Genomic DNA, 27,723 nt, shown 5'->3' with positions numbered 1-27,723 from the left:
GCAGCGACCTCCTCGGCCAGCCCCGAGGGCGGCAGGGAAGGAGGGGCGGCCGGCGCTGCCCTCACCCAAGATGGCCGCTGAGGGCCGGCGCCCGGAGGGGCGGAGCGGGGCGGGGCGGAGCGGAGCGGGACCGGCTGCGGGGCGGCTCCGGAGCGGCTGCGGGGCTCCCGGCCGCTGCTCCCGGCCTCTCCGCGGTGGCGGCCGGCGGCCTGGCGCTGGGCGCGCTGCAGGGCGGCGCGATGGAGCCCGACGAGGGGGAGGACCGCACGCCGCTGCTGAAGGAGCCCCGGCTCGACGGAGCGGGTGAGGGGAGCGGGCGGCGGCGGCGGCTGAGCCCAGCCCGGGCTGCGGGGCCCGGCAGGGGGCGGGCCGGGCCGCGGCGCCTCCCCGGCGTCGTGTCGCCATGGAGCCGGGCAGGGCTTGGGGTGGCTGGTTCGGCGGGTGGGGAGAGGAAGAGGTGCGGAGGAAAGGCTGGGGATGGTTACGGGGTGGTTGGGGGTCGGGGCTCGGCGGCGGAGCCGAGGCGTGCGGGGTGTTTTTACGATTCGTGTCCTAGGAGAAAGCGTGAAGGTGACAGCGAGGCTGTGAGGTCCTGCAGCGTGTCACACAAAATAACCTGCTTACCGAACAGATCCCTTACCGAACAGGTGACTGCAGCTGGTGACAAAACGACATAAAAGCTCCAGGGTCAGATTGTAGAGCAATGCGCTGCCAGCCTTGCACAATGTGTCGCGCTGCAGCTGAGGTAGTGCACCTCACCCACAGGGAGAAACACAGCACAGAGCAACTTCCTCTAACTGCCGTGCAGCTCGCGGCGCAGACCTGTTTCCTTTAGTTGCAATTTAAGGCTCTCATTCAGTCATATCTTTTAAACATGGTCCTGAAGTCAGAATTATCTCTAGATGTAGCACCCGTGGCTACCGGTCAAGGTAAGATCTTCAGCATCATGGTTAGGTGCCTTAAGCTTTAGGGGGGACGGCAGTGTCTCTTTGCCAGTGAATGTGGTGGTGTCCTAAAGAGGTGTGTAACCGAAAAAAGTCTGGAATCTTCTTGAACCTTCTGTCACCTTGACCTAATATTCTCAGGTGCTGCAAACGCACTTAGTAGGAAGACATTAAAAAAAAAAAGCCATTAGTGGTCTTAAGTTCTTACACATCGCCTTTGTGGAGCTTTCTCTCCAGATGAGGTGTGTACCAGTACAAGCCTTCCAGAGGCAGAATAATGGACATTGCAGTTAATCTGCCTTTCCAAGGAAAGGTTATATCATAAGTGCCATCTCAAGTCTTCTATTATTATTGTTTAACCCCAGCAAATATAGGAACAACAATGGAAAGGTTAAATAGCTTTACTTGCAATTATATTCATTGCTTTAATTTAAATGACTATACATTCTCTATTGAAGGGAAATTGCTTTTCAAACAACAGCAAAGGGCAGTGAAGCTACTTGACTTGTTTTTCTGCAGTAAGCACTTCCTGCTCTTGGCACCTGTTGTTTTGAAAGCAAGCAATAAAGTCTTGGCTATATGTCATTTTAAAATGACATAAAAGCCAAGACAAATGAGAGCAGCAAAGTCTCCTTTATGTCATTTAAAAAACAGGTACGCCTTTTTCAAATGCTGCCAAAGCAAGACTTGCCATTACTGTACGTCTGGAAGACGTTTTACGTATTTGCATAGTAGCCTCTCTTGTTACTCATTTACTAAAGAAGCATAGCAAATACTGCCTCACTGTCATTTTAACAATTTGTTCAGCCTTAGTGAACTTCAGATAAGTTTATCGGGGACAGAGACCTCAAAAAAAAAAAGGCAAAGTTCTACAACTTTCATGAAGACTGCAGTCTCAGAAAGGCTCAGTTGGTGCCCCTAAAACTAAGGGATCACATAGGCTCATTACAGGTTTCTAGAAGGTTTCTGGGAAGAGGAGAGTTTTTAGATATCTTGTCCCCAGGGAATGCTTTTTGCTTCTTACTGCAGATCAGAGAATCCAGTCGAGACATGCTGCAGCTGCAGATTGGGCTCCAGTCAATCCTGCTGTTCATAGATCTCCTTGTTCTATTCAGAATTTAAATGCTGAATAGTCAGAGAAGCAATCGCTGCAGACTGAAGTAGTATCTGCAGGTGCTGATTGCCAATCCTCCCTCAGTTTCAGATGTCCAAGTTATAAAATTTTCTGTTATCACCACAGCTTCCTCACGAGGGGAAACTCCACCCTGGAACTATTTGTACATTCAGCGGATTCTTCATGTCATTTCTCAACAGTTTGACATTTCTGCTTTAGTAGCTGTAGGCATCCCCAGTTTGAAAAGAGTATCTGCAGAGCTGTAATCTGTATTTTGTATATAGCCTCCCAGCTGAAACACATCTCAACTCTGATCCAAATCTCCTGGCACTGATCAATGATCTCTGCCAAACACTGCAGTGTACTACTGTTGGAGGAAATTTGTAACTCTGTTACAGTGCGAAGTCTGATATTTGGGTGTAAACAGCTGACAGTTGGTTTAATGCCACAATACAGGTTTAATGCTGAATCTAAGATCCATTTTCGTTTAACAACCTCATTATGTAGTGACTGCAAGAAGAGCAGAAGAAATTGGACAACTGGGAAACTGCTACAGTTCTGCAGTGCCTTGACAGTGTTTGCCATTCTTTTTTATGCTAGTTTTTTTTTTTCTTTAGGCAGCTATTAACAAATGCGTATTGGTTTATAAACAAACATACAGAAGGAAAACTTGTCCTAGAAAACAGCCTTACTGGCTGTTCTTTAATGCTACTTTAAGAGTTTCGGTCCATCCTGAACCATTTTCAGGTACATAGAAGGCTTCCCGATGGCTTCCATTTCTTTTGTTTTTATTTTTATTTTTTAGCATGAAGTTTCAGGTTGAATAATTATTACTTTATGTTCAAGAGGACTTTCGAATGCTTCTGCACCCATTTCCACAGACCACACACCACACTTCCACTGCAGCCCCTACACTTGTGTGCACAGCTACTGGTAGTCAAAACCAGAATTAGAAAAATGTGCATTATTTTTCCGCCCTGGTCTCCACCCATATTGAGTACACTCCTTAAGACTGCAATAAGTAACTTTTCTTTGTTATTTTTTCTTACCCATAAATTTCTGAGATTATAGTAAAAACTGCTTGTCACTTGTTTTTGTTTTTTTTTTTTTGGATGGCTTGTGTTAAAACAAAAACTTGTTATTTATTCTCCTTTCAGTCCCTGCCTGCTGCTCAGCTCGCTACAATCTAGCACTGCTGGCCTTTTTTGGGTTTTTCCTTCTGTACGCATTACGAGTGAACCTAAGCGTTGCTCTGGTGGATATGGTGGAACCTAACACAAGCTTAGCAAACAATACAACTTCCAACGTGTGTCCGGAGCACTCCTCCACCATAAATACTCCTCGCAACACAACGGTGAGGTCTCAAACATACCGTTCTGAAACGTGGCATGTAAAATTGTTTTTAATAAAGTCTGTGATTGATGAGTCATGCGTAGATGGCAAGAGAACTGGCGGCTCGTTACCAGATGGCCTTTACAGTGCTGCTCTTTTAAAGCAATTTTTGAAAAATAATAGCTTTAAATGGCTAGCTGATTTAGAAGTGCTGTGCTCAGGGTAAGGCTTTTTTTTTTTTTTTTTTGTAACGTACGTCTTTCTGTGCTGTTCTTTACAAATTAGCTGGTCTGACCTTATAGATTATTATGACTCACTGTTTCATATGCCTGTGATCCAACTGTTACTGTTACATCTGCGTCAGAGCTCACATCACTATCTACGTTTGCTTGTTTTTGTAGTCTTGAGAGTGTGAAATTTCATTTTAAGTTAACTAACATGCAGTGTTTTTCTCCTTGCTTCTTTGATCGCTTTCCCTGATCACGATTCTTGTCTTTATATCCTTCACCTCCTCACTTTCTGTGCAGTAATCCTTAAAATCACATTTCTTAACTATGAAAAGTTGTCTTTAAAAAAGGCTTTGTGAATTTGGACATATATAATCTCACTTTATAACCAAGGTTTATTACTGAGCCTTCTTGCCCTCTTCCTGCCTTCGTTTTGTTTGTTTGGAGGTCATTTATTATTTATCATGAGCAAATTACCATTGCGCGCTGTACGGGAAGAAGATTCTCCCTCATCACTTCTGTGAAATAAATGCTGCTCATTTAGGTGCTCATAAATAGGACTTTTGGAAGTGTTCCCAAATTTTAAAATCACTTCCTTGGGCAACCATTTATGGCCTCTTGCTGACTTCTTTTATTGCTTCCTTATCTCAGTCATCTTTGCTTTATTGCTTTTCTGCTAAACTCATCTTCCTCTGCCAAGGTTGTACTGTTCTTCTATCTATCCTTGCGTGTCCTGTCCTTGGTTGTTCTTTATATTAAATTTAAGCATCTGCATCTCCTTGTTTGCTTTTCTCTCTGTAAGTTTTCTACATGAAAAGCCATTTTCCAGAGTGCGACAGGATGCCCACACTGTGATACAGATGTGGGATTCACATTTCTTGTGTAGATGACGGAGACCCTACGAAGGAGGCTATGAAAGATTTGTAATGAAGGATGCATGAAGGACTAACTAATTAACCAAATTCATTTAAAATATGGTCAGAGAAACTACAATCTTGAACTTACTACATTTTGGGTTTTGTTTTCTCTTTTCAGGGAAAAAAGTATTCTTGGGATGCAGATACGCAGGGATGGATCCTTGGTTCTTTTTTCTATGGCTATATCATTACTCAGATTCCAGGCGGATATCTTGCAAGCAAAATTGGAGGGAAGCTCTTGTTGGGGTTTGGTGTCTTTGGCACCTCGGCGTTCACCTTGCTTACTCCCTTAGCTGCGGATTTGGGAGTTGGCTACCTCATAGCTGTCCGAGCCTTGGAAGGACTGGGAGAGGTAATCCTTTTTCTCTATGTAACTTGGAAATATATCCTAATAATTCATTGATAAATTATAGTGATTAGACCCTGTGGCTGTTGGTATGCTGGAGTAGTATACAGATTGTTTACTTTTGGGTAGCTTAATTTTACTTTTTTGAATAATTAACAAATTTTCCCTATTTTTTAACCTAAGCTTTTTTAAAAAGAAAAAGGATAATTCTAGTTTTGTCTCAGCTGTCTTTACAAATCAAACCTTTCTCATTTGTCAGAACCCAGGAGTTCAAAACAGTATCGTTTGTATTCTTGCAGCCTTTCCAGTATATGCAGATTCAAAAGCACAGATTCACAGATTCACACAGATTCACAGATTCACAGATTTCTCTAGGTTGGAAGAGACCTCAAGATCATCGAGTCCAACCTCCGACCTAACACTAAGTACTCCACTAAACCATATCCCTAAGCTCTACATCTAAACGTCTTTTAAAGACCTCCAGGGATGGTGACTCCACCACCTCCCTGGGCAGCCCGTTCCAATGCTTAATAACCCTTTCGGTAAAGAAGTACTTCCTAACATCCAACCTAAAACTCCCCTGTCGCAACTTTCGCCCATTCCCCCTCGTCCTGTCACCAGGCACGTGGGAGAATAGACCAACCCCCACCTCTCTACAGCCTCCTTTCAGGTAACTGTAGAGAGCGATGAGGTCGCCCCTGAGCCTCCTCTTCTCCAGGCTGAACAAGCCCAGCTCCCTCAGCCGCTCCTCGTAAGACTCCTGTAAGCAGGAGAAATTAATTTTGCCATTTTACTGTCACACCTTGCATGCTTATTTTTAAGTGGTTTCTTGCTAAGCAAGAAGCTAACAGATTTTACTACTGCTTTTTAATGAAATATTCCTTTGAAACATGCAAGCTTGAAGCAAGTTTTAAAATTGTTACTTTTCAGCAGAATGGAATTTTGTGTTCTAGGGTGTTACCTTCCCAGCTATGCATTCAATGTGGTCTTCTTGGGCTCCTCCACTGGAACGCAGCAAGCTCCTCAGCATTTCATATGCAGGTGAGAAGTTCCCACGCTGGTAACAGGATTATACATTTTTACTGCAGTAACAGGGAGGATTGACTTAAATCAAAGGGATTTATGTTATCAATTTTAATCAGCATTTAATCTGGAAAGCATAACATTGAATTAAATCTTGCTTTGCATTCATTATCTTCATTTTTTCATGGCTTTTTTAGCCTCCAGAAAAGGTACTGATCTGCAGTGAAGTATGAACTTCAAACTGTGGTATCAGGTGGTACAAAGAGTTATTGTGAAGTTGATTAAAATAGAAGATACTGCAAATAAATGAAATACAACAGCAGAAATAAAATGGGTCAGAACCACAGGATTATTATTATTTTTTTTAAGAAGATTGTTTTGGAGGAACTTGAGGAAGAAAATATCTGAGGTCCCAAGTATTGCTGCAAGAGCAGCTTGTCAGAGATCAGTACCCTCTGACAATATTCTTTTAGATACTCCATGTGTGGAGGGTGTAATGTTTAATACAAAATGTACTAATTTGAATATATTTGATGTTATGTGGGATTTTTTGATTTACAGAGTGGGACAAAATGTACTGAAAACATAATACAGCAAAGTATAGCAGTCGCAATATCCAGTTCAATTGCAATACCAACGTGATTCCCATTATCTGTCTCTGTGATGTCTCTACTGTCACGATGTTGGGTGTCTGTTTGCTGGGAAGGAATGTGTGGGTTCAAGCCAGCTCGAGCCTGTTGCCCTTTTCAAAATTATTTTGTTGGTTGTTCGGTTTCTATACTCTGTGTTGAGCTGTGTCACATATTAACTCCCCCGATGGTGGTCTGGCTAACTAAGGGGGATATTCACATGATTTTAGTGAGCTCAGGGGGAAACATTTACACCATCAGTTGATCCACTCAATTGATAGAGCTGTTTGCCTAAAGCAAAGGCTACCCCCACAGTCCCCTTTGTATTGAGATAGCCAGCTTTCTTTACAATGGCTCTGGTCAATCACACCCTGCATTATTCCCTGAGCATGGTGGACAGTCACAGGGCTATATCATGTAAGCAGTGACTGCAGTTTCTAGCGAGTCTAGTAGCTCACTTGTGCCAACAGGAATGAAGCCTTAGACCTTTCTTCTTCCTATTTCCACACTTCCCTCCTAGTCAAGTGTCTCATTCCTTCTATTTCAGACACTCATCAGACCCTTCCATGACCCCCTTTAACCCACCTAATGCATCAGATGGTCTTTTTTTTTTTTTAATATCTATTTTCTGCCATATTAGTGAGTTAAATCTGCCTGAAAAGAAGTCTGTGTTTGAGAGCCAGCATACAAGATAAGTAGAGTACAGAGCTGGGATTGACACTTACTGCTTTTAGCAGTTAGGAGCTTCTAAATTGACCCTTTGTGAAGCCATGTACTAAAGTATAGGTGAGAAGAGGCTGTGACCTTGAACAGCAGGCATGGATGGATAAGGCACCTTGTGTAAACTTAGCAAAGTGTTTCCCTTTCCCTCACATTTTCATGGTTGGCAGTCATGTGGTCTGTGGCTTAGAAAGTCATCATCCTGTTGACTTTCTAAGTGAACACATGACCGAGTTACATGTAGTTATTTTGATTTGCATTTAACATAAAGTATGTGGTTTTGTTGTTTTGTGGTTGAAGCTTTCTGCCTCAAATAAAAATTGTTTCCATAAAGGAGGAATCTGGGTAGCCAGCGTATCAATAAAATCTAATGTTTTCTGAGTTGAGGTTAGGTTTGGAAAAGCGATTGTATAATTAACATTAAGAGACAAGGTTTGATATTTATCACCAGTTGAAGGCTCCTAAGTATGTAAAAAATAGGGGTGCTACCTGCCACCCTTTTCAAAACGTATCGTGAATTACAATTCAAGTATAGTTCGTTCCTGCTTTTGGCTTGTATCTGAACTGGAATCTGCTGATCTTTCCCTTATACTTTGCCTGACCCTACATGCTGTCAAATTCAGGGTCTGTGCAGTTAGAACCTGCTGGCTGTAAGGATGCTTTCTGGCTTTTGTGTCTAGCATTTCTGTTTCAGTGCAGCTAGTGGGAGTTAAGGGCAATGCAAATTGGTTATAGAAAATCAGAACATTATTCCCCCTCTCCCCTCCCCGGGTTGCTGATTATACTGTGGTCAGCTCCCTCAGAAAGGTCAGTTGACTAAGTTGTATTGTTTTGAATGTATTGCAGCCGCTACATTTTCGGAGATGAATGTGCCAAGAATGCTATCGCATTGCCTTCTGCTTGTTAGTTTGGCTGTGTAGGACCTTGTGACTCCCGTTTCCTTGCAGGTGCCAAACCAGTTTATTCTGCCTTTATTTCTTTCAGAAAACACCACCCTCTGGTGGTGGTGACAAATCTTAGCTGCATGGTTTCTTACAAGAAAATAAAATAAAATAGCTGTGAAATGCTACTTAAGTTAAAGGGTCTAGAGATTATTTATTTATTTATTTTCTGGTAGGTGCACAGCTGGGAACTGTAGTCTCTCTGCCACTGTCTGGTTTAATTTGTTACTATATGAACTGGGTTTACGTCTTTTACATATTTGGTAAGTTTTTTCTTTTTTTAATTATTATTCCATATATACAATCCATATACTTTTTGAAAGCCATGGTATATTGTTTTAGTATGTCTTATATGAAACTTTTAAGTTTTAAAAACATGTTTGACATGTAGGGCTCTCTTTTTTTTTTTTCCCTTCCTGGGAAATTAGAGGTATTTAAAGCTAAAAAAATTTCTTTGCTTCCAATGAGCAAAGATGTCTCAGAGTTGGACAAAAATTGGCACAAGTCAAATGTTCTCAGCCCTCCCACCACTCGGAAATAACTAGCTGGAATTTCTTATTTGAAGTGTGAAATTGAGTTAATAACTTTAATCCCAGGAGCAAACTTCTACTGTGAGTGAAAGAACGTCTGAAAAGTTACTGCTGTTTTAAGTGGAAACTCTGTGAAAATTTCTCTAGCAGTCACAGGAACCCTGAAGGAATGCCCCAAATGCAAGGCATAGCATGTTTTTCTGTGAGTTGTGTTCTAGAAGAAGTTCAGACATAAAATATTTGCTCATAGGATGTCATAGGTGTAGCATGATTTATATAGGTTTGTTTACGTTTCAAAGCTGTTTCATGCTCTGCACAGGGAAAAGAGAACCAGAATAAAAGACAAGGCTTACACTTTCCTCAGCAGAACCACCTCCAATTTTTGTATAATTAAAAATGTTCAAAACAGAACTAGACAAAATGACAGTGTTTAAGTGAAATTAAAATACAGGTAATTTGAACCAATTTTTGGAAAGCTAGTTTTTTCAGATGACTGTTCTGGTGCCTTAGCTTAAAAGGGAAAATAAAGATCGGCATATTCATTAAGCTATAGGTAGTGATTTTCTGTATGCGTGTGTGTATGCAAAGTGGTTCTTTTGTGATTAAATTCCTCTGTGTGAGCTGTATCATTTATGGCTGTTCCACGTGACTGAAAAAAGTACAATATGGATGCGTGTGTGGCTTTCTTGCTGTATGAGGCACTTCCAGGAGGGAGGAAAGGGGGAGGGGGGGGGAACTTCCTGCTTAGTCATCTTTATTACTTATAAGCGGGTATTGTTCCCTTTGAGGAGCTAATGTCTTTAAGTAGATAAAAGGTTTTTTTCCAAATACCCTAATGTAATTTTAATGAATGTTATTTTTCTAACTAAATCATCCAAGAGCATTATTCACCCAATGTAATTGCTCCTATTTTTATTTCTGCCTCTTCACCCATCTTTTCCCAACAATAGGTGCACTTGGCGTCTTATGGTTCTTCTTCTGGATGTGGCTGGTTAGTGACACACCAGAAACTCACAAGAGCATTTCACATGCTGAAAGGGAATATATACTTTCTTCTCTAAAAGATCAGGTACAGCACTTTGGTATAGTCATGTGTGCTTACGTAAGAACCTAAACCTCAACTATTGTTGCTAGCATAATGCTATCTTGATGTCTAGAAAAATGTCCTTAATTTGAGATAAAGGCGGAACTTGTCAAAAAAAGAAAATACAGTGCAGTTGTATAAATGAGAAAATTGGTAATTAAACAAAGCATTTGTAGTAATGCTTTTTGTCACAGATGTTGTGGTGCTTTTTAGTAAAAAGCTCAGGTCTATCACGTGTCATTAAACTAAACATTGATCTGGATCATGTCTTTAAAATTCACAAAACAACATTTCCTACATGTATCTTCTACAGGAAGAAAGAGAGAGATTACTGTTTGCAGAGAAAATGTTTTGGAAATGCTAATGAGCCAGTTCCTAAAGCGTGCATAAGAGTTTATTCCTATGACTGGGGATACGTGTTTTTATGCTGTGAAGCTGGCTGAGAGATCAAAGCTAATATCTAGGATTGAGTAGGAAAGATTTAGCTAAATGCATAAGGAGTGACTTTAAATATTTAATCATTCAGGGTGAAAGCAGGAGGTAACAAATCTCAATAAGGGAAAGCTTTTTTTTTATTATTCTGATTATAAAGTGTAATAGTTGGTTTACAATACTAAACAACAGAGCAGTAACATACATTAGTATACCTTTAGTGAGAACTGAACACAGTAATTTCGGTTTTGCTGGTGAATTCTTCTATTGACATACTCATGTCATGCCTTCTGAATGAATGATCACTAGATTTGGGTAGGATTGTAACACCTGTAGTAACTGTTCATCTTGATGTCCTGATTATTCTTTCAATTTTTTTTTTCCTCTGCCTCCTGCTTGCTAGCTTTCTACACAGAAATCTGTTCCCTGGAGACCTATGCTGGAGTCCCTTCCACTCTGGGCTATCGTTGTGGCACACTTCTCTTATAACTGGACTTTCTATACACTTCTCACACTCTTGCCCACATACATGAAGGAGATCCTGCGGTTTGATGCACAGGAGGTGAGATAAATAATTCAGAACACGGTGACTATATTCTTAAAGAAACAGAATAACAGAGATCTGACATGATATTTAGAATGGAGACACTTGGAATGTAAACTAATAGCTGGGAAATGGTGAAATAATTCCCCATAATTAAGCAGATAGTTCTACAATGTCATGTGCATTGTCCTTTCAACTGGATTTCAGGATTTATTTGATATTTAGCTTAACAATAGCTTTTCAGCTCATTTTTTCTGGTTGAAGATATGCATTGCCCATTTCTAACTACTCTGATTTAAAATGATAAACATAAAAAATAACTGTAAAAAATATTTCTCAGTTACATGACTTGCATGACTGCCTCAAATTTAATAGTGTCTTTTATGGCTTCAGAAATACTATCTACTTCTTTTTTGCTCACTCATAAAGGAGAAAATTTTCTTTTAACTGAAAACTAAGGGCATCATTGGATAAGTGACATTTTAAGTATTTTAAGGAGGAAAAAAACACGCTTCAGTCTGATTGGTTCCACTTCCAAATTGTTATTTTCCTTCATTTCCTCAGTGAGTAGCAGAGGTGCAATACCTTATTTAACAATAGGATGAAACAAAATCGTAGACTTAAAGTCCAGAGATAGTGCTTTTCAAGGATTTTATTTATTTTTTAATGAAATGATTTATCAGATAAAAATTAAAGGGTTGAAAACGTTTATATGGCAGTTAGTTGACTGTCCTTTTTCTTCTTTCTTTAATGGAAAAACTTCAGCGATAGTGTCTCCAGTATAAGCTGGTACTTCTCAGATAAAAAGGTCCTCAGTTAGAGATTTCAAGAAGCTTAGCAGAGTCTTTTCCTGGCTTAACACCTGAGACTGGTTTAGAGCAAAATGGAGATGCACACCATGCAAGAAGGATGCGATGCCAGCAATCTTGTAAGGAAAAGATGAGGAATCTGTGTTAGAAGAGAAGGTCGCAGTCAAGCATACTACAAAAAATGGCTGGAAAAAATGGCTGAAGTTGCTCTTTAGATTCCTTATTATGGCTCCCTAGGGAACACCTGAGTAAGCATCTGTGAAAGGCATATGTTACTCAATGCATGTATGTTGTAAGACTCCGTTGCCTTAAATGCCAACAGGTTCTGCAGTGGTTTCCTGTGTCTAAGCGTTATGTTTCTTCTTTTTGGAGTGACTCCATTAGTGCTGACTATTGTGACACATTAAAGAAAACAGAATTTAAAAAAAAAATTGCATAATAATGTCAAACTAGCTTTTTTTGCCACACATTTAGTTGTAAATTCCATTAGTGTGCAAAATGTTGTGCAGTAGCAACTGCGTAGTCCACCAGTTTCCATTCTATAATTAAGGGATCAGTTAAAAATTAATGCTGTGTCTTCGGACAGTGCTTCACAGTTACAATAACAAAACGAACAAACCTTTTATCTTCTATTTTTTCAGAATTTTAGTTGATATTTTTGAAAGCTGAGCATTGGAACCCAGCAGGCAACAGCTTTGAATGCGGATAGAGTAAATTTCGGATGGAGATGCATTTGTAGTGTTGTGTGAAATTAAATGTCCTAGGGAAGCTTTTACCTCTTCTTTGACAAATACACATTTTATATTAGTGTATAAATGTTACAGTGTTTCTATCCAGTGGCTATACAGATACCTCTTTTTAACCTCAGTTTAGGTCAAATTATAGTTCAATTATCAATTGTTAGTTTTAATAGCATGGAAAGGCTGAAAACTGATGCTGCTCAGTAGAACTTGTGTTACCCTCATCAGAAAAAAAGCAAGCATAATTGGGCAGAAGTCACTAAACAGCTCTTGTTTAAAGAAATGGAGGTTACCAGGTGACATCGGTGTAAGTAACGTCAAGTGCTGAGTAATAGCTTTGCTTTGGGATCATAGGATGTCCAGACGGAATCTGATGAAAGTCTTAATTCTGTATCTTCTCTGATTACAGCCATCATCAGGTATGTCAGCAGATAGTTGTGGGATAACATAACATTGCAGAGTTGTAGCAGTACAGAACCCTGAGATCACGGATTCCACAACAGCTTTCAAAATCCTGAACAATACTTAGAGCTTCCACTTACCTTAGTAACTCATTGATTTGAAACTGGTGTTTCTGGATACTTGCAAAATTGGGTTAATGACCACAAGACACCTTTTTTGCATAGTTTCCTTTTTCCTGACCAGTTGCTTATTTAAGCCTTTGAGTTTTTCAGCTGGCTGTGTTGGTAGTTATGGCTCAAGTCATGCAATGAAGAGTTTACGCATCAGTAACTTGAAAATGCTTTGCCTTTTCTGTCCCTAGGTTTCTCTCGTGGTAAAACCAACAATAGTTATGTGGAAGATGTTCTTGACGCTCCTGACTTAAACTCTGTTATTGCTCCAAGACAAGTGATTTTTCAGCACATTGAACTGTCATTTCAGTGTTTTAACTGTGGTTTTGTTTTTTTTTAATCTCCTTAACAGAATGGTTTTTTATCTGCTCTACCTTATTTTGGCTGCTGGTTATGTATAATTCTGTCTGGGCAAATTGCTGATTATTTACGGGAAAAACAGAAGTTGTCCACTGTTTGTGTTCGCAAATGTTTTACCCTAATAGGTAAGTGCGAGTACTGTCCCTTCAAACATACCATGGGGCCAGTCTGGGGAAAAATTAAAGCTTTGGGAGAGACATGTGACAATTTGTTGTGAGATGAGGCAGGGTTCTGCATGGCTTGAGAGGAGCCACTCTTCAACAGTATTAATTGTGTCCACTTCATTAATTGGAAGTAGAACTAAAACAAGCAGGGTGTTTTTTCATTCTGCATTGCAATCCCCACTTCTGAAATTGGGGAATGTACTACTTTTGTTTCCTGCTGAGAATCGTTGAACAAGTGCTGTGCTGCTGCACTTAATATTTGTCATTAAGAAGGCAAGAGAGAATTCATCTTGATGAATTTTCATGAAATTTCGTGAAATATAACTTCAGTATTGCAATATACTAAGCACTATAGCGGTATAGTAAAAGGTAGTATATCTGCAGAGTTTGCATTCCACAGCTTTGTGTAGGAACATCTTTTTTCCTTTTTTTCTGTCCTGGTATATTCCAGAATTGACACATTGACAACATTCCTTGGAAAGAGCTTTAACAAGTATTAAACTTTTGAAGACTCTTCTAGACCACAGGTTGAAATGGAGTTTGTAGACCTGATTATTTCTGGAAGAGATTGTACCTGGCTTCTGTTGGTCCATAGAACTTATGATTTATTGTTTTTGTCAGTACTTAATTATTTCAAATATCATGTTTCTTTGCCCTTTTAAGGTTTAGGTAATGTCAGCTGGAGCCAAAGTGAGAATACAAAAGAGTTGTAAACTGTCCCTTGAATTGAAGTAGTAATTAAATTTCAAATGAGAACAACTTTTTGTCTACACGTTCACATGTATTGTCCCTAGCTGCTACCAAGCTGTTTAGATGCTTGTTATTTTAGCAAACTGGCCTCATACATCAAACATAGCCATTTTTGCTAATAGCTTATAAATACTGTTTATTTCACTTTACTTCAATGGAATTATGAATGGCAGAGACAGGTGGAATATTCAGTGAGTGCATTCTTTGGTTTTTCAGAAGAAAGATTAATTGTAAGAGATGCTTGACAAAATTAAAGGAGTTAGACTAGAATAAATAATAAGTAAAGACTGAGATGAATTAAAGATTGAGGTGTGTATTCAAGTGGGCAGGACAATGATGAAATTTACTGCGCTGCTTAGAAACACTGCCTGCAGCCTCTGAAGTTTTTACAGTTGTCTTTTGAGGGTGAGCAAGAAAAAAAAAAGCAACATAAATACTGTATCTCTTTTAAATGACTAAAAAGAGATCTGCAGAAGTCAGTGTTGGCTCCTGAAACCTGGAGATTTAAATGGGAATAACTTCTTTGCAGTGCATTGTTCACCTATTGGTCTCAGTGCAGCTTCTGTTACTTGTATAATCATAAATACAATGAACTTGTGAAGTCACTTTCAGTGGTACCATTGGCTTTCAGGTGAAGCTTGTTCTTTTCAGCTAGAGTAGGATTTTTCTAGTCTGTCCAACCTTTCCTGAGACAGCCACAGGTTTGCAAAACATCTGCTCTTCCTTGCTGGCCTACTGTAACACACATAGTGAAGTGCTGGATTCTGTACACTAGGTGGTGTTGGAGGTTGTATGCATACATATCTCAGAGCCTCTTAATGTCTCTCTGGTTAAAAGTCCCCTGATTCTAAAATTTCTGTTTTGAAGGAATGATTGGACCTGCAGTGTTCTTAGTAGCAGCTGGATTCATAGGATGCAACTACGCGCTGGCTGTTGCATTTGTGACCATATCAACAACACTAGGAGGATTCTGTACGTCTGGTTACAGCATCAACCATCTGGACATAGCACCTTCGTAAGTATTGCTGAAGCAATTGTTAATGTATGACCACTTCTATTGTATTCCTGGAGTGCCTGGGAGCTTTAGCTATTGTATTGGCCATGGTGCTGTACAGACCTGGAATGTAAACGATGACAATGACTCAGGTTTACAGTTTTAAACGCTATTTGCAAAAAGTGCAAGTTTGGTAGAGAATATGATATGAACAATAACTTAGCTCTGTAATTCAGGCTTTTTTTTTGTTTGTTTGAAAAACATATTCTATATACTAGTATCAAAATTATATTTGGAGTAGATGACCTGTTATCACTAGATGATAAATCTTGCATATGATTAATCCAAACTACTCTTAAATGACTTTTAAAAATAAAAAGTTAGACTACAGTTTGTATTTTCTGCCATGTTACAAATTCAGAATCTGACAGATCCATCAATTTCCTGAGAAGCATGAATACACATAGATTCTTTTGAACCTTTAAATAAGCATGCATTCTTTGCGCTGGTAACAGTCAAGTACTTTGCTCTGTTGTTAATTTACCTATTTGCAGTAGCACTTAACATATGAGCAGGGTCAAATGACTTTATGACCAAAGAAAAGAGTGCTTATATACTAATGTGTAAGATGAAAAGAGTTTATCTGTGAGTGGAGAGGAAAAAATACTTTGTAGAGATGTTACCTAGGAAAAAATCCTTAATATCTGGGCAAAGCTGAAGGTGGCATCCAGGCTTTGGTGATTGAAAGGATGGTGGTCAGGTCTACAATGATGAACAAGATTTGACTTAAGAGAAGGATATGAAGTAGTGGGACTCAAGTTAAGCTTGACAAATTAGATTAGGTAGCAAGCAAGATAGAAGACACCAGTGTCTAACTATAAGCAGCGTATACTCTGAACTGAACAAGAAAGTAAGAAGAATAGCACCTGTGCTGCGCTTTGTTTAATATCAAGTAGAATTATGAATGTAGAAGGTCTAGTTAAAGCTCTGCACCTGGAGGATTATGGGGCCATTATGCAACTTCTGTTTCACGCTTACCTTTGCAGAGCTGCAGAAGTTGCTTTTCTAAAAATGTAAAACATTGGCTAAGAGCTACTTATTTTATGTCTGCGTGTTTAAAAACGCGAAACACAAGCATTAACATCGAGACATCATTTCTGTAAACTCATTAATGGCAGAACTTGGATGCACAGTTTTGATTTGCTTCCTTGTCACTGTGCATCGCAAATTAGTCTTTGCGGCTAGAGAGGGAGACTGGCATCCATTCCTAAGCCCTCTACCTGATAGCTGTAGTAGTTGGAGAGCATGTAATGGCTGAGGCAGGGCGTTACAGGAGAAAATAAGGGTCACATTTAAGGTAGCTGAACACTGCTCTCGGGAATTCATTCTTTTCATTGCTCTGTCAGAGTTTACATGTGGTAAGTCAGTTGGATCAGGCTCTTGTGTCTGTGAGGACTGTTTTCATATCCTATAACTTCAAGAAGCGCCCATCCCTCTTCATAACTAAAGAATTCTTAAGAGAGCAGGTTCCTGAAGTGTAATATGTAATGGGGGTCTGCAGCAGCTTGAGCCCAATCTTAAACATATCAATTGGGAAGCTAATGTTGGATCCAGTGACATTAATTGAGGCCTCGCTCATTTATTACTTGTTTTCTGGGTATGTCTCTTCAAGTTCTGAAGTGTAGTTTGCAAAAATGGAAGTACTGAGTGTTAACCAAAGTCAGTGGGAGCTGTGCTTTGAACATAATGTTCATAAATGTTCTTAAAGTGGGATCCTGAGGATCTCAAGTCAGTCATTCTGTAGGTGCATACATTCTTGGCCCGTGTTTTCAGTCCCAGTCTGTAGGATGGCTATCACATTGTGACATCCATCTCTCACGAGTGTTGTGAAAATAAACTAGTTTTACGAAGAACTCTACTGGAAAGCTTTTGGGATGATTTAGATGTTGAAAAATGCAACAAGAAAAAATCATGACATGGTGTGCATATTATCAGACATAGTTAGATCCACCACGTGGAGTGCTGCAGTATCGCTCGACTCCCTCTCTGTTCTTTCTATCCTTGACAGTCATGTTTATTCCTTTTGTGTTTAAACCAGGCAGGTTTTTCAGCCCTTCTTTCCTCTCAGATAGTCCAAAGGGAGCGGAGTGGTTATGAGTCTAGGAGAGACTGGTGTCTCACTCATAGTTCAGGAACTTGGACCTGATGTGGGCAATAGCAATGAATGTCTGCATTTGCAGTAAAGCTTTACTGGACAGGAGGAACACAGTCAGGGTAGAGGCTGTTTTACTGAAATCAGTGAATCTCTATTCAACACATGCATGCTTTAATTCAAGGAAAACATGTCTAAATGGAGACAGAGAAGGAAAAGAGCATCTCCTTGTAACAAAGGTCATAGGGAAAAAAGAAGTCTTCAAATACAGAAATACCAGGAAGTTTAAGATGAAAGGAAAAAGAAGTCCTTTTTCCCCCTACTTAACTTTTTGTAGGTGTCTGAACTTTCTTGGCTGAAATGGCCATGGCAGACATTCACAATTTAAGGGATAAACTTTGCATAACTGTAAAAATCTCAAAACAAGTTCTGCATGAAAGCGTGGAGGAGACCTCTGTTAAGAGTTTGCCTTCTTGATTTATTTATTTTTCCTTAAAACATGTTAGAATAACCAGAAGTGATTCAAAGCAATTTCAAAATGCACTTACGTCTCTATTTGCATTGGTTAAAAGTAAGCTGACTAGAATAGCAAAGGGTCCATTGTTGCTACTAAAACTTGCATTATACCAAAGAGATAATGATTACATTCTCAGGAAAAAAACATGAATGAAAATACTGATGCTAGAAGAAGAACAGTATTTGCTCTGTGTGTTTGGTTTCTAACACACATTTATTAGGCCATCAGTGCATTGAGTTGCTGGAGGAGGGAAAGGGGGCATTGTTCTTGTGGGGAAAAATGTTTTCTATTCTAGTTGTCTAAACCTACATCAATACATTGCCCTGTTTATAATTTTTATTATCTCTGTCACCATGAGCCCTTATAGTATTCCACATAATGAACACCTCACATCTTTTTTTTATTTTTTAATCAATTTTTTTACAACTTAACCACTCTTCAAGACAATTTGTATTTGCTTATCCCCACTATGCCATGAGAATTCGACCAATAACTTACTATTAGTCTTGCTCTATAGATGTGTCTCTTTCTTTCCCATTTCATATGGGAGTCTCCGCTGCGCTGAGGGAGTGGCATAGCAGTTATCTGCATCAAACAGCAAGTGCTATCAAGAATGCAACCCATGTCAGGAACAGCAGGCAGAAACAGAGGCATTTAGCCAGTAATTAATGGCCAAAGATCTATGTGACCAGAAACTATTAAATTGTGTTTAAAGTCTGTATTAGCAATATTGTAGTGCTTAAGCATGTTGAAGACAAAATGCATTTGATTCTACTTGAGGGCTTTAAATGGAAAGGCTTTTGAAGGAAGTTTTCATACTTTCACATCAGCTTTATAAAGGCATATTCATTCTTAAACACTCTAATGGAGAAACATGTTACATGCTTGTTCATGTAAGAAATAAGAATCATTCTAATTACAGCAGTGGAGCTCAATCTAAAATACATTACCATGCTCTAAACTCACATGTATTGTTGACTTTAAAGAGACAATTGACTCTTGTCAGGGAAAAAAAAAAAAACACGTTTTCTGATGTTATTGGACTGGGTACACATCATAACCTTTTATAACTATGTATGGTTGAATTCTCGTGTTTTGGTAAATAGAATGTCAAAGCTATGTCCCACTCTTCAGAGATGAAATTATATTTCTGCTATGTGGTCATTTGGTCATTATTAAATCAATGAGGACACCATTTCACTCTGTTAAACAGCCCAAACCAGTAACTGGGAGATATCCCAATTTGCCAGTAGTAACTACAACTGATACTGGTATTCCGTATGATTCCTCAGCCAGCAAGCCCCCCTTGAAGGTCTGAACCACAGGGATCTATACTCTGGCGGTTGGAAGGTCGAGCTCAGACATAAAATGTCTAGCTCTTCTTTCCTTTGAGTCTCTCTCACAAGTCTGTGCTTGTGCTACAGTTTCAAACGTGATTTTTTGGTATTGCAACACTTCTGTGAGATGTCTAATTGCACAGAGAAGAAGTGCTGAGACTCAGCTATTAAGCAAGTTACCAGTTTTTCCCAGCGAGTTTTTATGGCCGCTGGTGCATATGCATGCGCGTGCGTGATAAAGCAACGTGTGCATGGAGCAGGAAGCCTCGGAACAGAGCTGCAAGAATGGCAACCTGTAAAACGGGTTGAGGCAGACCCATTTCCCATTGGCCTTGACCCACAGAAAGCTGAAGGGAAGAACTGCTGCAGAGCTCTGCAAACTCCTTTGGAGTATCACTCTCTAGTGTAGTGGAAATATCCATCCAGATGAGTGGTAATTGCCTTTTTGGCAATGACACCTGCACCATCTCTTACTGTTGCCAAACAGCACTGTCATACTCCTTGTTGTCTTTCCACTTCGAGGCATGCAATGTTTCTTTTTTAACTTTTTCAATGGATCCATTCCAGACAGTTTGGTTGTGGCTTAGCAAAGGGGATGTGGTTTTGGATTATGGATTCTAAGCAAAGCCGTGAGTAATTTAACTTAAATTCTGTAACTGGCCTCTAGAGAGTGATGGCATATGGAATGAATCGCCAACGAGGTGTTATTAGAATAGTAAGCTATTCCCACCTGAATATTTGTGTTTTAATTTGTCTGTGTGATCAAGATGAGGCCTGTGTGATCTGATCAGGCAAAATTGTTTCCGTGACTGATAAACAGGATAAGTTAATAAGCCTTGATAATAATTTCTCTTACAGGTATGCTGGGATTCTTCTTGGGATCACAAATTCTTTTGCTACTATCCCAGGAATGGTGGGGCCAGTTATTGCCAAGAGCCTTACTCATAATGTAAGTCCATTTACTTTTTTTTTCAGTTACTATATTTTTACCTCCATTGAATGTCAATTCTGTCTTCTGAAGTCTGCAGTCATTAAACGGAATTTGGAATATACATGCAAGTTGTACTGTTCTGTTGCTGTGAACAGCTTAATTCCTAACCTTGATCACAAAAATAAAGATACAGCCAAAGACTTGTGTGGGGCTTTAAAATTTAGTGATTCAGCCCTTATATTCTCTTGGAATAAAATGTACATTTGTATGACGTGTTAGGATTCATAGTAGGTTAAAACCAACCAGACAAGACAGTTGTGGTATTATTGTAGCAAAGTAAGACAAGCTCTTACTTGTTTTCTAAAATTGGTCTCATATGAGGTTCTGAGCTGTAAGGTCAGCATTTATCAGATGAACCAGAAACTAGATTCAAATGTGCAGTTTTTATAATGCACCCCTTTGTATGGACATTGCATGATCCGGATGTTCCAAGCAGTGTTATTCTTGCACCTAAATTGGACAGTGTTGGATCTGACCTCCAAGATGGCTTAGTCAGACAAAGGGTGATTTGAAGCAGAAAAAGGGAGAGAGAAGTTGATTACTTTTTTTAAATCAACAATATGAATTATTCTAAAATCATTTAAGAAAAGAAGGTGTGCAGAGTAAGTTCATTGATGCAACTGAACTTTTGGAATTGGTAATCACTCCAATCATTTCCTTAAAAATAATAAAAATACGAGTTAATGCATGAATGCATAAATTAGGTTCTTCCAAACTCTTAACAAGTGGTGTAGATTTTTTATTATTATTATTTTGGTTGGTTGGGGTTTTTGGGGGATGGATTGGTTTTGTTTTTTTCCCCTCATCCTAATGTACTGTCCTGGTAGTTTGTTCTGTAGTAAGGTCATTTACAGGTTTGGTACAGTACACATCTGTAATTTAAAAATAAAAAAAAATAAAAAATGTCCTTAAGACATCTATATGCATTTCTTCTTTAATAAAAAGAACAGATGCAGTTCTGTGCTACCTGGTTTGGGTATAACTAACATATGTCTAAAAAACTTACAGTACTAGAAGAGAAGCATTGTAGTCATTAAGAAAAACTTACTGCTTAGCTTAGAGGACTCCAGCTCTTGGATGATCTGACCAGAAAGCAAGGTAGCGTTTCCCCTTATGGTAATGTTCTCGGTGAGTTTGCATAGCCTTCACTTCACGCAAAGGTGGCTTTAGATACGAAGGCTGCGCATCTCAGATGATAAACTGATCCAGATAGTCCTATCAGAATTAGACTATGTAAGTTGTATTGTTAAACTGCAGTTGACTAAACTGATAATTTGTTCTTTATGTTTGTAATGCTTTTATGTTGCTATGAAGTCAAGATGCATGGCATTTTAATAGGCATGTGCCAAAGCATCTGCTTTAAAAATACTTTTTTTTTCTGGAGTGTGGAGCTGTAAATTGACTGCATCTTTTCTTTTTTTCTTTTTTTCCCCCATTTGACAGAACACTGTGGGAGAATGGCAGACAGTTTTCTATATTGCTGCTTCCATTAATCTATTTGGAGCAATTTTCTTTGCATTATTTGCAAGTGGAGAAGTTCAGGACTGGGCAGTCAGTGGTTATCACTTGCATCGAAACTGAAGGAGACGTTGAAAATACCAAAGCTGTGCTGAATCCCAATGTGCTAGAATTATGTGACCAGAAAAGTGCCTTCCCTACTGATGCCTAGGAACCTTCAGAGCCTTTCAGTTAAAATATTTTATCTGTGTATCTTTTGTACTGAAAATCATTTGACATTATGTGTGTGCTATTTCCTAACAAGAAACTACTTGGATTAAATAGAATAGACTCATGCTAGAACTTGATATCAAATATATGATCAGAGACAGCGTTTTAAATCAGTGTGCTAGGATCCATTTCCTTCCAGTTTTTAATTAATATTTTCTGAATTAATGTGTAGGCAGATGTTTGCTGATACTGAAATGAGAGGAAAAAGCAAAGTGATTATGTAGCACTGTGAGGAGGAATGGCATGCAAAGAATTGTACACAAAAAAAGCGGTGTTTTGATTTCCATGATGAGATTGATAGTTTTTCGCTCTTTAAAAAGCTAAAAGATTTCTAGTTTTCTACAATCTTTTATAAAGCTTTTATTTTGTCAGTGTTTTAATTGATGTCTAAGAAATGCACACTTGATTTTACTCTATTTTACGCACAAGTTTTCAAATAGAAACATTCCCTGTTTCAAGAATACAGCTTCACAATTGATACAAAGCAATGAGGAAGTGAAATACGCAGTTGTGACTGACAGAATAAGCCACGTGTTACTGTTCTCTGTAGTGCAGGTTTTTTTAAATAGGCCTTATTTTTATTCAGCTGTGCAAAGAAGAAGCAGTGCAACTCTGGTTTAAATCTAGGCAGTGTACAAGAATGAACTAGAAATAGAGTATCTGCATGTTTACGTGAAAATAACTTTCAATTTGGCGGTTCGTTTTTGTCTGTTAAAATCAATGCAGTGGAATTATTTCCTCTTTTACATAGATATATTTGTCAGCTTGTCAGTGTAAATGCAATAAAATAAGGCCATTGTAGGGAATAAATGAGGAAAATCAGTTCTCCGGTAGCCTTGTTAGTCAGATAAAAGTAGAATAAAAAGAACTAGTGCAATATCCTGATGCTATTAATCTCCTGTCAGCATAGAATTTGACACTCAAGAGCATCCTTTGCACGACAGGCAATTAAATGCCACACACTAAGATTAAATTAAGTGTATGAAAACAGTGGCTTAGTTAAGAACAAATGGCTGAGTAATCTTGTAGTCACAAAGCAAAGGAAAATTCCTGTGCCAAAGATTCCTGGATTGGAGCAATTAGGTAAAAAAATAAATAAAAAATAAAAATCACTGGGCTCTGGGTTTTTCATTTACCACCAATGCAAAAGAAAAGCCCAGTACTAACACTGCTCCAGTGGAGCCTACCTTCCTTCATTTCTAGGAAATGGCATCTGCCTCCTCTTTTTAGCTTTAGCCATTTGGTTTTGACCTTCCTTGAAGTGTCATGTTCTCTGATGGTGGAACTGTGTTTAAATCTGTGTTTGTCTGCAGCATTTCCACAATAAACAGTGTGAAGTTCAGATGGAAATAGTTCAGTGAGAGTATGTTAAGGCTATATTGTATCTTTATTGTTTCCGCAATAAATGGAACGAGTATTTATTTACCTGTGCATCTGTTGTTGAAAATAACCATCTCCCTGAAGTTAGAATACCATCTTCAAATTAAAGTATGCTGAACAAGATTGGTGGCTGGAGTAAGGAATGGTTAATGTTTTCCTGAAAAATTACCTGCTTCAGGAGTTTCTTGTCTAACTCTACAGGTGAGTACTATCTTCCGTCTGACACTATATTAAAAGTAGTAATTTTGATTTCTGTCCACAGAAGTTTATACTTTCTCAGTAACCTTGATTTTAAAATTATAATAACAACAAAAACAAAACTAAATAAGCAAAACATTTTGGGGTATAGATTAATTTATGCTGGCAAAATATTTTCTGCTAATCCTTTTGGATGGGCTTTCTGAGCTGCAAAGTGCATACTGCTGGCTCATGTCAAATGTTTCGTCCACCAGTACTCCTAAGCCTTTCTCTGTAGGGCTGCTGATACTGTTTCTATTGTATTATTATGCTACTGTTTGCACAGCCCTCTTGTTCAGTGTCACCTCTGTTCAGAAATGTTTCCCATGTTCTGTATTTTCAAAAGTACTGATGTTTTGAGTGCCTACGTTCTCAGTTCACCTCTTGTGACACAGGATCTTGATTAAAACTAGGCAGTTTCTTGTGGTGGCTGCTTTTTCCTGAAAAGAACATCCATGATTATTTTTTGCTGCATTTTTTTAACAGATGTACCGAAGTAAGGAGGTGTGCTCTCCATTCCATCGAGAAAACTCTTATTAGGATGCCTTCCTGGAATGAGGGAAGTCGTTTCAATAAACAGATACTGTCCATTTCAAAGCAGGAGTTGAATCACTGCTTTGGGAGCAAGTTTAAGTGTTTCCAGGTACTTTTAAGTGCGTTCTCCTCAATGTCTCCTCCTGACACGGTTCTGCTTAAGTATTTCTTGGAGCATTTGGTGCAAAGTTCTACCAACATTAGTACCAGAGATGAAATAACACTTAGCAGAATATCCTACAGCATGCGATAAAAGTATTGACCTGTGATCTTAACCATGCTCTTTTACAGTCTGGAAAAGTGCCTTCATCAATCTTTTGAAAAGACGAAAGGCCACAAAGTAATTGGTAGTTTGTTTCTTTTTTTTCAATTTTCCGTTTCTTTGTTCTAAGGTACCAACTGTTAGTCATGTCTCTTAAAGTCTGAAGTATTTGCCACCCAAAAAATTAGTTAATTCATGTAGGCTTTTTAAGTGCTAAACTAGTGAAGGTTTATGTAACTTTTCATACTGTATAGGTATCTGTGCATGGTGCTTCCCCAGCTACGTGTTCCTCTGTAACTGGTCACAGCTGTATTTGCTGTGTGAAAGGGTCCTCTTAGTTAATAGTTAATAATCCCGGCAGTTGAATTCTCCTGTGTTGTATCTTTTTCTGGCTTCTTTTCTCAATCATTTATTTGCCAATTTATTCTCTTTACTTTCTAAGAATGTTTGATTCCATGATAAATGAACTAACCTCTGAGTCTAACAGGTCTAATGATTTTAACATTTGCCAGGAAGGGAAGCTGTAGGTGAGGAAGTCTACACATTGCGAAGGTAAGTGAGGGGGAGTTTGTATGGAAGGCCATTGTCTTCTGTTAGGTCACTTGTACTTTCTGGGAAAGACAGATATGCTTTTAAGCTTCAAGACTTATGTTGTACGTTGTGAGCACAACCATCACAACTAACCATGCTATTGTGTTTGGAAAGCTGTTATAGTGAGGAGTACCTTCAGAGGGTCTCCCATTTCTCCTGTGTACCTGTGCCTCAAGAAACCCGATGCCTGGTTTTAGTCATGTGATGTAAGAGCAAGAAAATCAGTCAAAATAAGTAAGTCAAAATGATTCTAATAGTTGTTAGCTGGCCAAATCATATTTTGAGACCTGCCAGTAAAGATGATATTGGTACAAGGGCACTGGCCCAAATTACACTGAAGAAGATACGTCTGACTTAAAGCGAAGTAAAGGATGTAATTTGACGTGAACGATTTGGTACTGATGTATTTTGCTACTACTGTGCCCACTGAAAAGAAACCACCAGACTAGCAGTATTATTTACCAACAGTGAAGTAGATAATCCTGAAGATATAAAGAGGATCTTGTGGGAATAAGTACTTAAAGAGTAGTTGGTTAGCCTCATGTCAGTCTCTTTTCTGTAAAGAAATATAATGATCCATTTATTTAAAAATGCATTTGTTTAATCCAAATCAGAGCATGCTAAAGTCAAATCCAAGTTTTACAGATTTGTTTACTTCATGCTTCATTTGTATAACAGTTATTAATATTTATGCAGTTGTGTATTTAATAATTCTGAAAAATAGCCTAAGAAAGGATTCATTTATTTCTGCTTTACGTGATGGAGTACATAGTCTGTTGCAGAAGTAATTCCTGCCATGTTTAATGTGAGAGTAAAACAATGACTTATGTTTATTTGAATTTCTTGCCCTGCACCCTGCAGAGTTGCATGTAGCTGCAGTAACTGGTTTAGTTCAGGGTGTTATTAACATTTTGTAAGATTCACATAGCCAGAAAAGGAACTGCAAGAAGACACCAGCAATTATTTAAATCCTAGTGGCATAGCAAATGGGGGTGGGGGTGGGAGACACAAAGACATACCAGAGGATTAAAAAAAATGCTGGCTGGAGTGAGGAAACTGGAGACCCTCCCAATTAAATCACTGTTGCAACCTTTCCTTTACCCTGCAGCGTAAAATTCTCCCTCTGCTGCCATAATGGTGGTTGGTCATACATTTTAAACTAAAACTATTTATACGTGAATTAACTCCTCAACACAGAAATGAATTTTATCAGTTTTCAATTGTGTAAAACTATTGATCTGATTTAATCTTGGTAATCTTTGACAAGCTCAAACAAACATCTGGCCAATATAGTTTTCAAGAGTCATAACTCAATCAAGTGAAAATTGTGTTTCTTTGGGGAAAAAAAAAGTTATTTCCATATAAAATTTAACAGTTTGGCTATATTGGTTAAGCAAGACTGTCCTGAAAGAGTTGCTTATATTTTTGAGAAGTAATTTTCCTTAACCTTTTAAAGTTCTAAAATAAAACTGCTGATCTGATTTTTGTTGCTTCTCAGTAGCATGCTTAATAAAATTATCTGTTGGCTGAGTTCAGGCCTGGATCTGACTCAAAACTTGAAAACTCAGCAAAGTGATTAAAAAGAAGATTCAGGCACTGATAGGCATTTTCAACTGAATGCAGGTTGACTTCAGAATAATGGTAATTTTCTGTTACTGCAACGTAATCTGTTCCTGGTTACAAAACATTGCAAGAGAAGGTGCTTGGGAGTTCCCCAAGGCATAGCAGTAGACATAAATGTAGCTTATTAAGCCAAAATTTTGTTTGTCTTCTCCTCCCATTAAAAGATAGCAATTTGCTATAGAGTAGAGCTGTGTGAAGAGAGATAATAGCTTTTCATAAAGCATTCTAAAACTTGGAAGAAAATTTCATAAAAGGATGTTTTTATTATTTGTTTTGTGGCATACAGAAGTTTCTTCAGAACAGAAAAAAATATATTATGATCTGTTCTTTTCCTAAATTAAATTCAAATGTAGAAAATATATTCTTCTCAGCCAGACTTGGATAATGTTATGTTTTCTGGTGGAAAACGTGGTTCTGTTGATGTTTCTCTGACCGCTTCTTCTGCTGATCCATTCCATCAGTAAGTGACTAATCGCTTTCTGAATCATTTTACTAACTCAGAAAACAGAGACAGAGATTTTTGCCAAAGCCCCATCGTTCTCCCACTGCTTTTTGCCTGGCCATCTGGGCTTCAGGGAGAACAAGAAGTGACAAGTGCACTCTGTCTACAAGTTTAAACACTCTACTGATGGGGGGAAAAAAAAGACCTTTCCATGTATCTAAAAAAGGAAATTAAACAAGAGTCCTGCAACAATTGATAATCTGTTAGCATTTTAGGAAAAACACAAGATCCCAAAAATTGCAGGTAGCTTTTGTGGCAGTATAAAGAGAATAATTGCTATGGCCATCTTTAAAAGGAAACTGAAATGGAGCAAATTTTGCAGCTGAACTCAAGACCTAATTCTGCCAGTCCCACTGAGCGGTAAGTAGCTCTAATGGCATTATTTAAGCAAAACCACTTCAACTGACTTTTTGAATGAAAAGTGGGGGTGAGGGGAAGGAGGGCATTTCCTTTAATAACACCAAAAAAAGTCTCGTCTTCTGAGCAATCTTAAAATTGAACTGTATGAAAGTAAAAAACATCACCATGTGAAATTTAGTTTTGATTTGACTAACTTATGGTGCTTTCAAATTTGCATGCTATGCATGGTCAGCACGTCTTGCATGCTTGTTTTGTTGAGCTGGGAAGTACATAATAACTTGAAGGAGAAGTTGATTTTTACTATCCGGTAGAAAGGAAGCAGTGTTACTCTACGTAG

At 38.7% G+C, this 27,723-nt stretch overlaps 1 protein-coding gene across 3 annotated transcripts; it reads left to right on the top strand.

Annotated features, from left to right (window-relative positions):
• Nucleotides 1-109: 109 nt before the first annotated feature.
• Nucleotides 110-23,322, top strand: SLC17A5 (solute carrier family 17 member 5). 3 transcript variants are annotated; one of them, XM_083830139.1, is made up of 12 exons: nt 160-303; nt 557-647; nt 3,216-3,412; nt 4,653-4,886; nt 5,834-5,921; nt 8,370-8,456; nt 9,674-9,792; nt 10,643-10,801; nt 13,257-13,389; nt 15,046-15,193; nt 20,037-20,127; nt 21,613-23,322. In XM_083830139.1, exons 3-12 carry the CDS (start codon nt 3,320-3,322, stop codon nt 21,748-21,750), a joined length of 1,290 nt encoding a protein of 429 aa, XP_083686265.1. In that variant the 5' UTR covers nt 160-303; nt 557-647; nt 3,216-3,319; the 3' UTR covers nt 21,751-23,322. The 3 variants fall into 3 exon arrangements, with proteins under 3 accessions (XP_083686263.1, XP_083686265.1, XP_083686264.1); XM_083830137.1 differs by lacking the exon at nt 557-647 and having other exon boundaries at nt 110-303; XM_083830138.1 differs by lacking the exons at nt 160-303; nt 557-647 and adding an exon at nt 787-929.
• Nucleotides 23,323-27,723: the final 4,401 nt, after the last annotated feature.

This window comes from Anser anser (assembly GCF_964211835.1).
Source record: "Anser anser genome assembly, chromosome: 3".
Lineage (NCBI taxonomy): Eukaryota > Metazoa > Chordata > Aves > Anseriformes > Anatidae > Anser > Anser anser.
The sequence above is the reverse complement of the archived record's forward strand: the minus strand, read 5'-3'. Positions and strand labels throughout refer to the sequence as shown.

What these genes read in the sequence shown, in the direction of transcription:
- SLC17A5 (XM_083830137.1), top strand. Translation starts at nt 240, where the DNA reads ATGGAGCCCGACGAGGGGGAGGACCGCACGCCGCTGCTGAAGGAGCCC. An exon ending in CAAATGTTTTACCCTAATAG is followed by an intron (nt 13,390 to 15,045) that starts GTAAGTGCGAGT and finishes TCTGTTTTGAAG; the next exon opens with GAATGATTGGACCTGCAGTG. An exon ending in CCAAGAGCCTTACTCATAAT is followed by an intron (nt 20,128 to 21,612) that starts GTAAGTCCATTT and finishes CCCATTTGACAG; the next exon opens with AACACTGTGGGAGAATGGCA.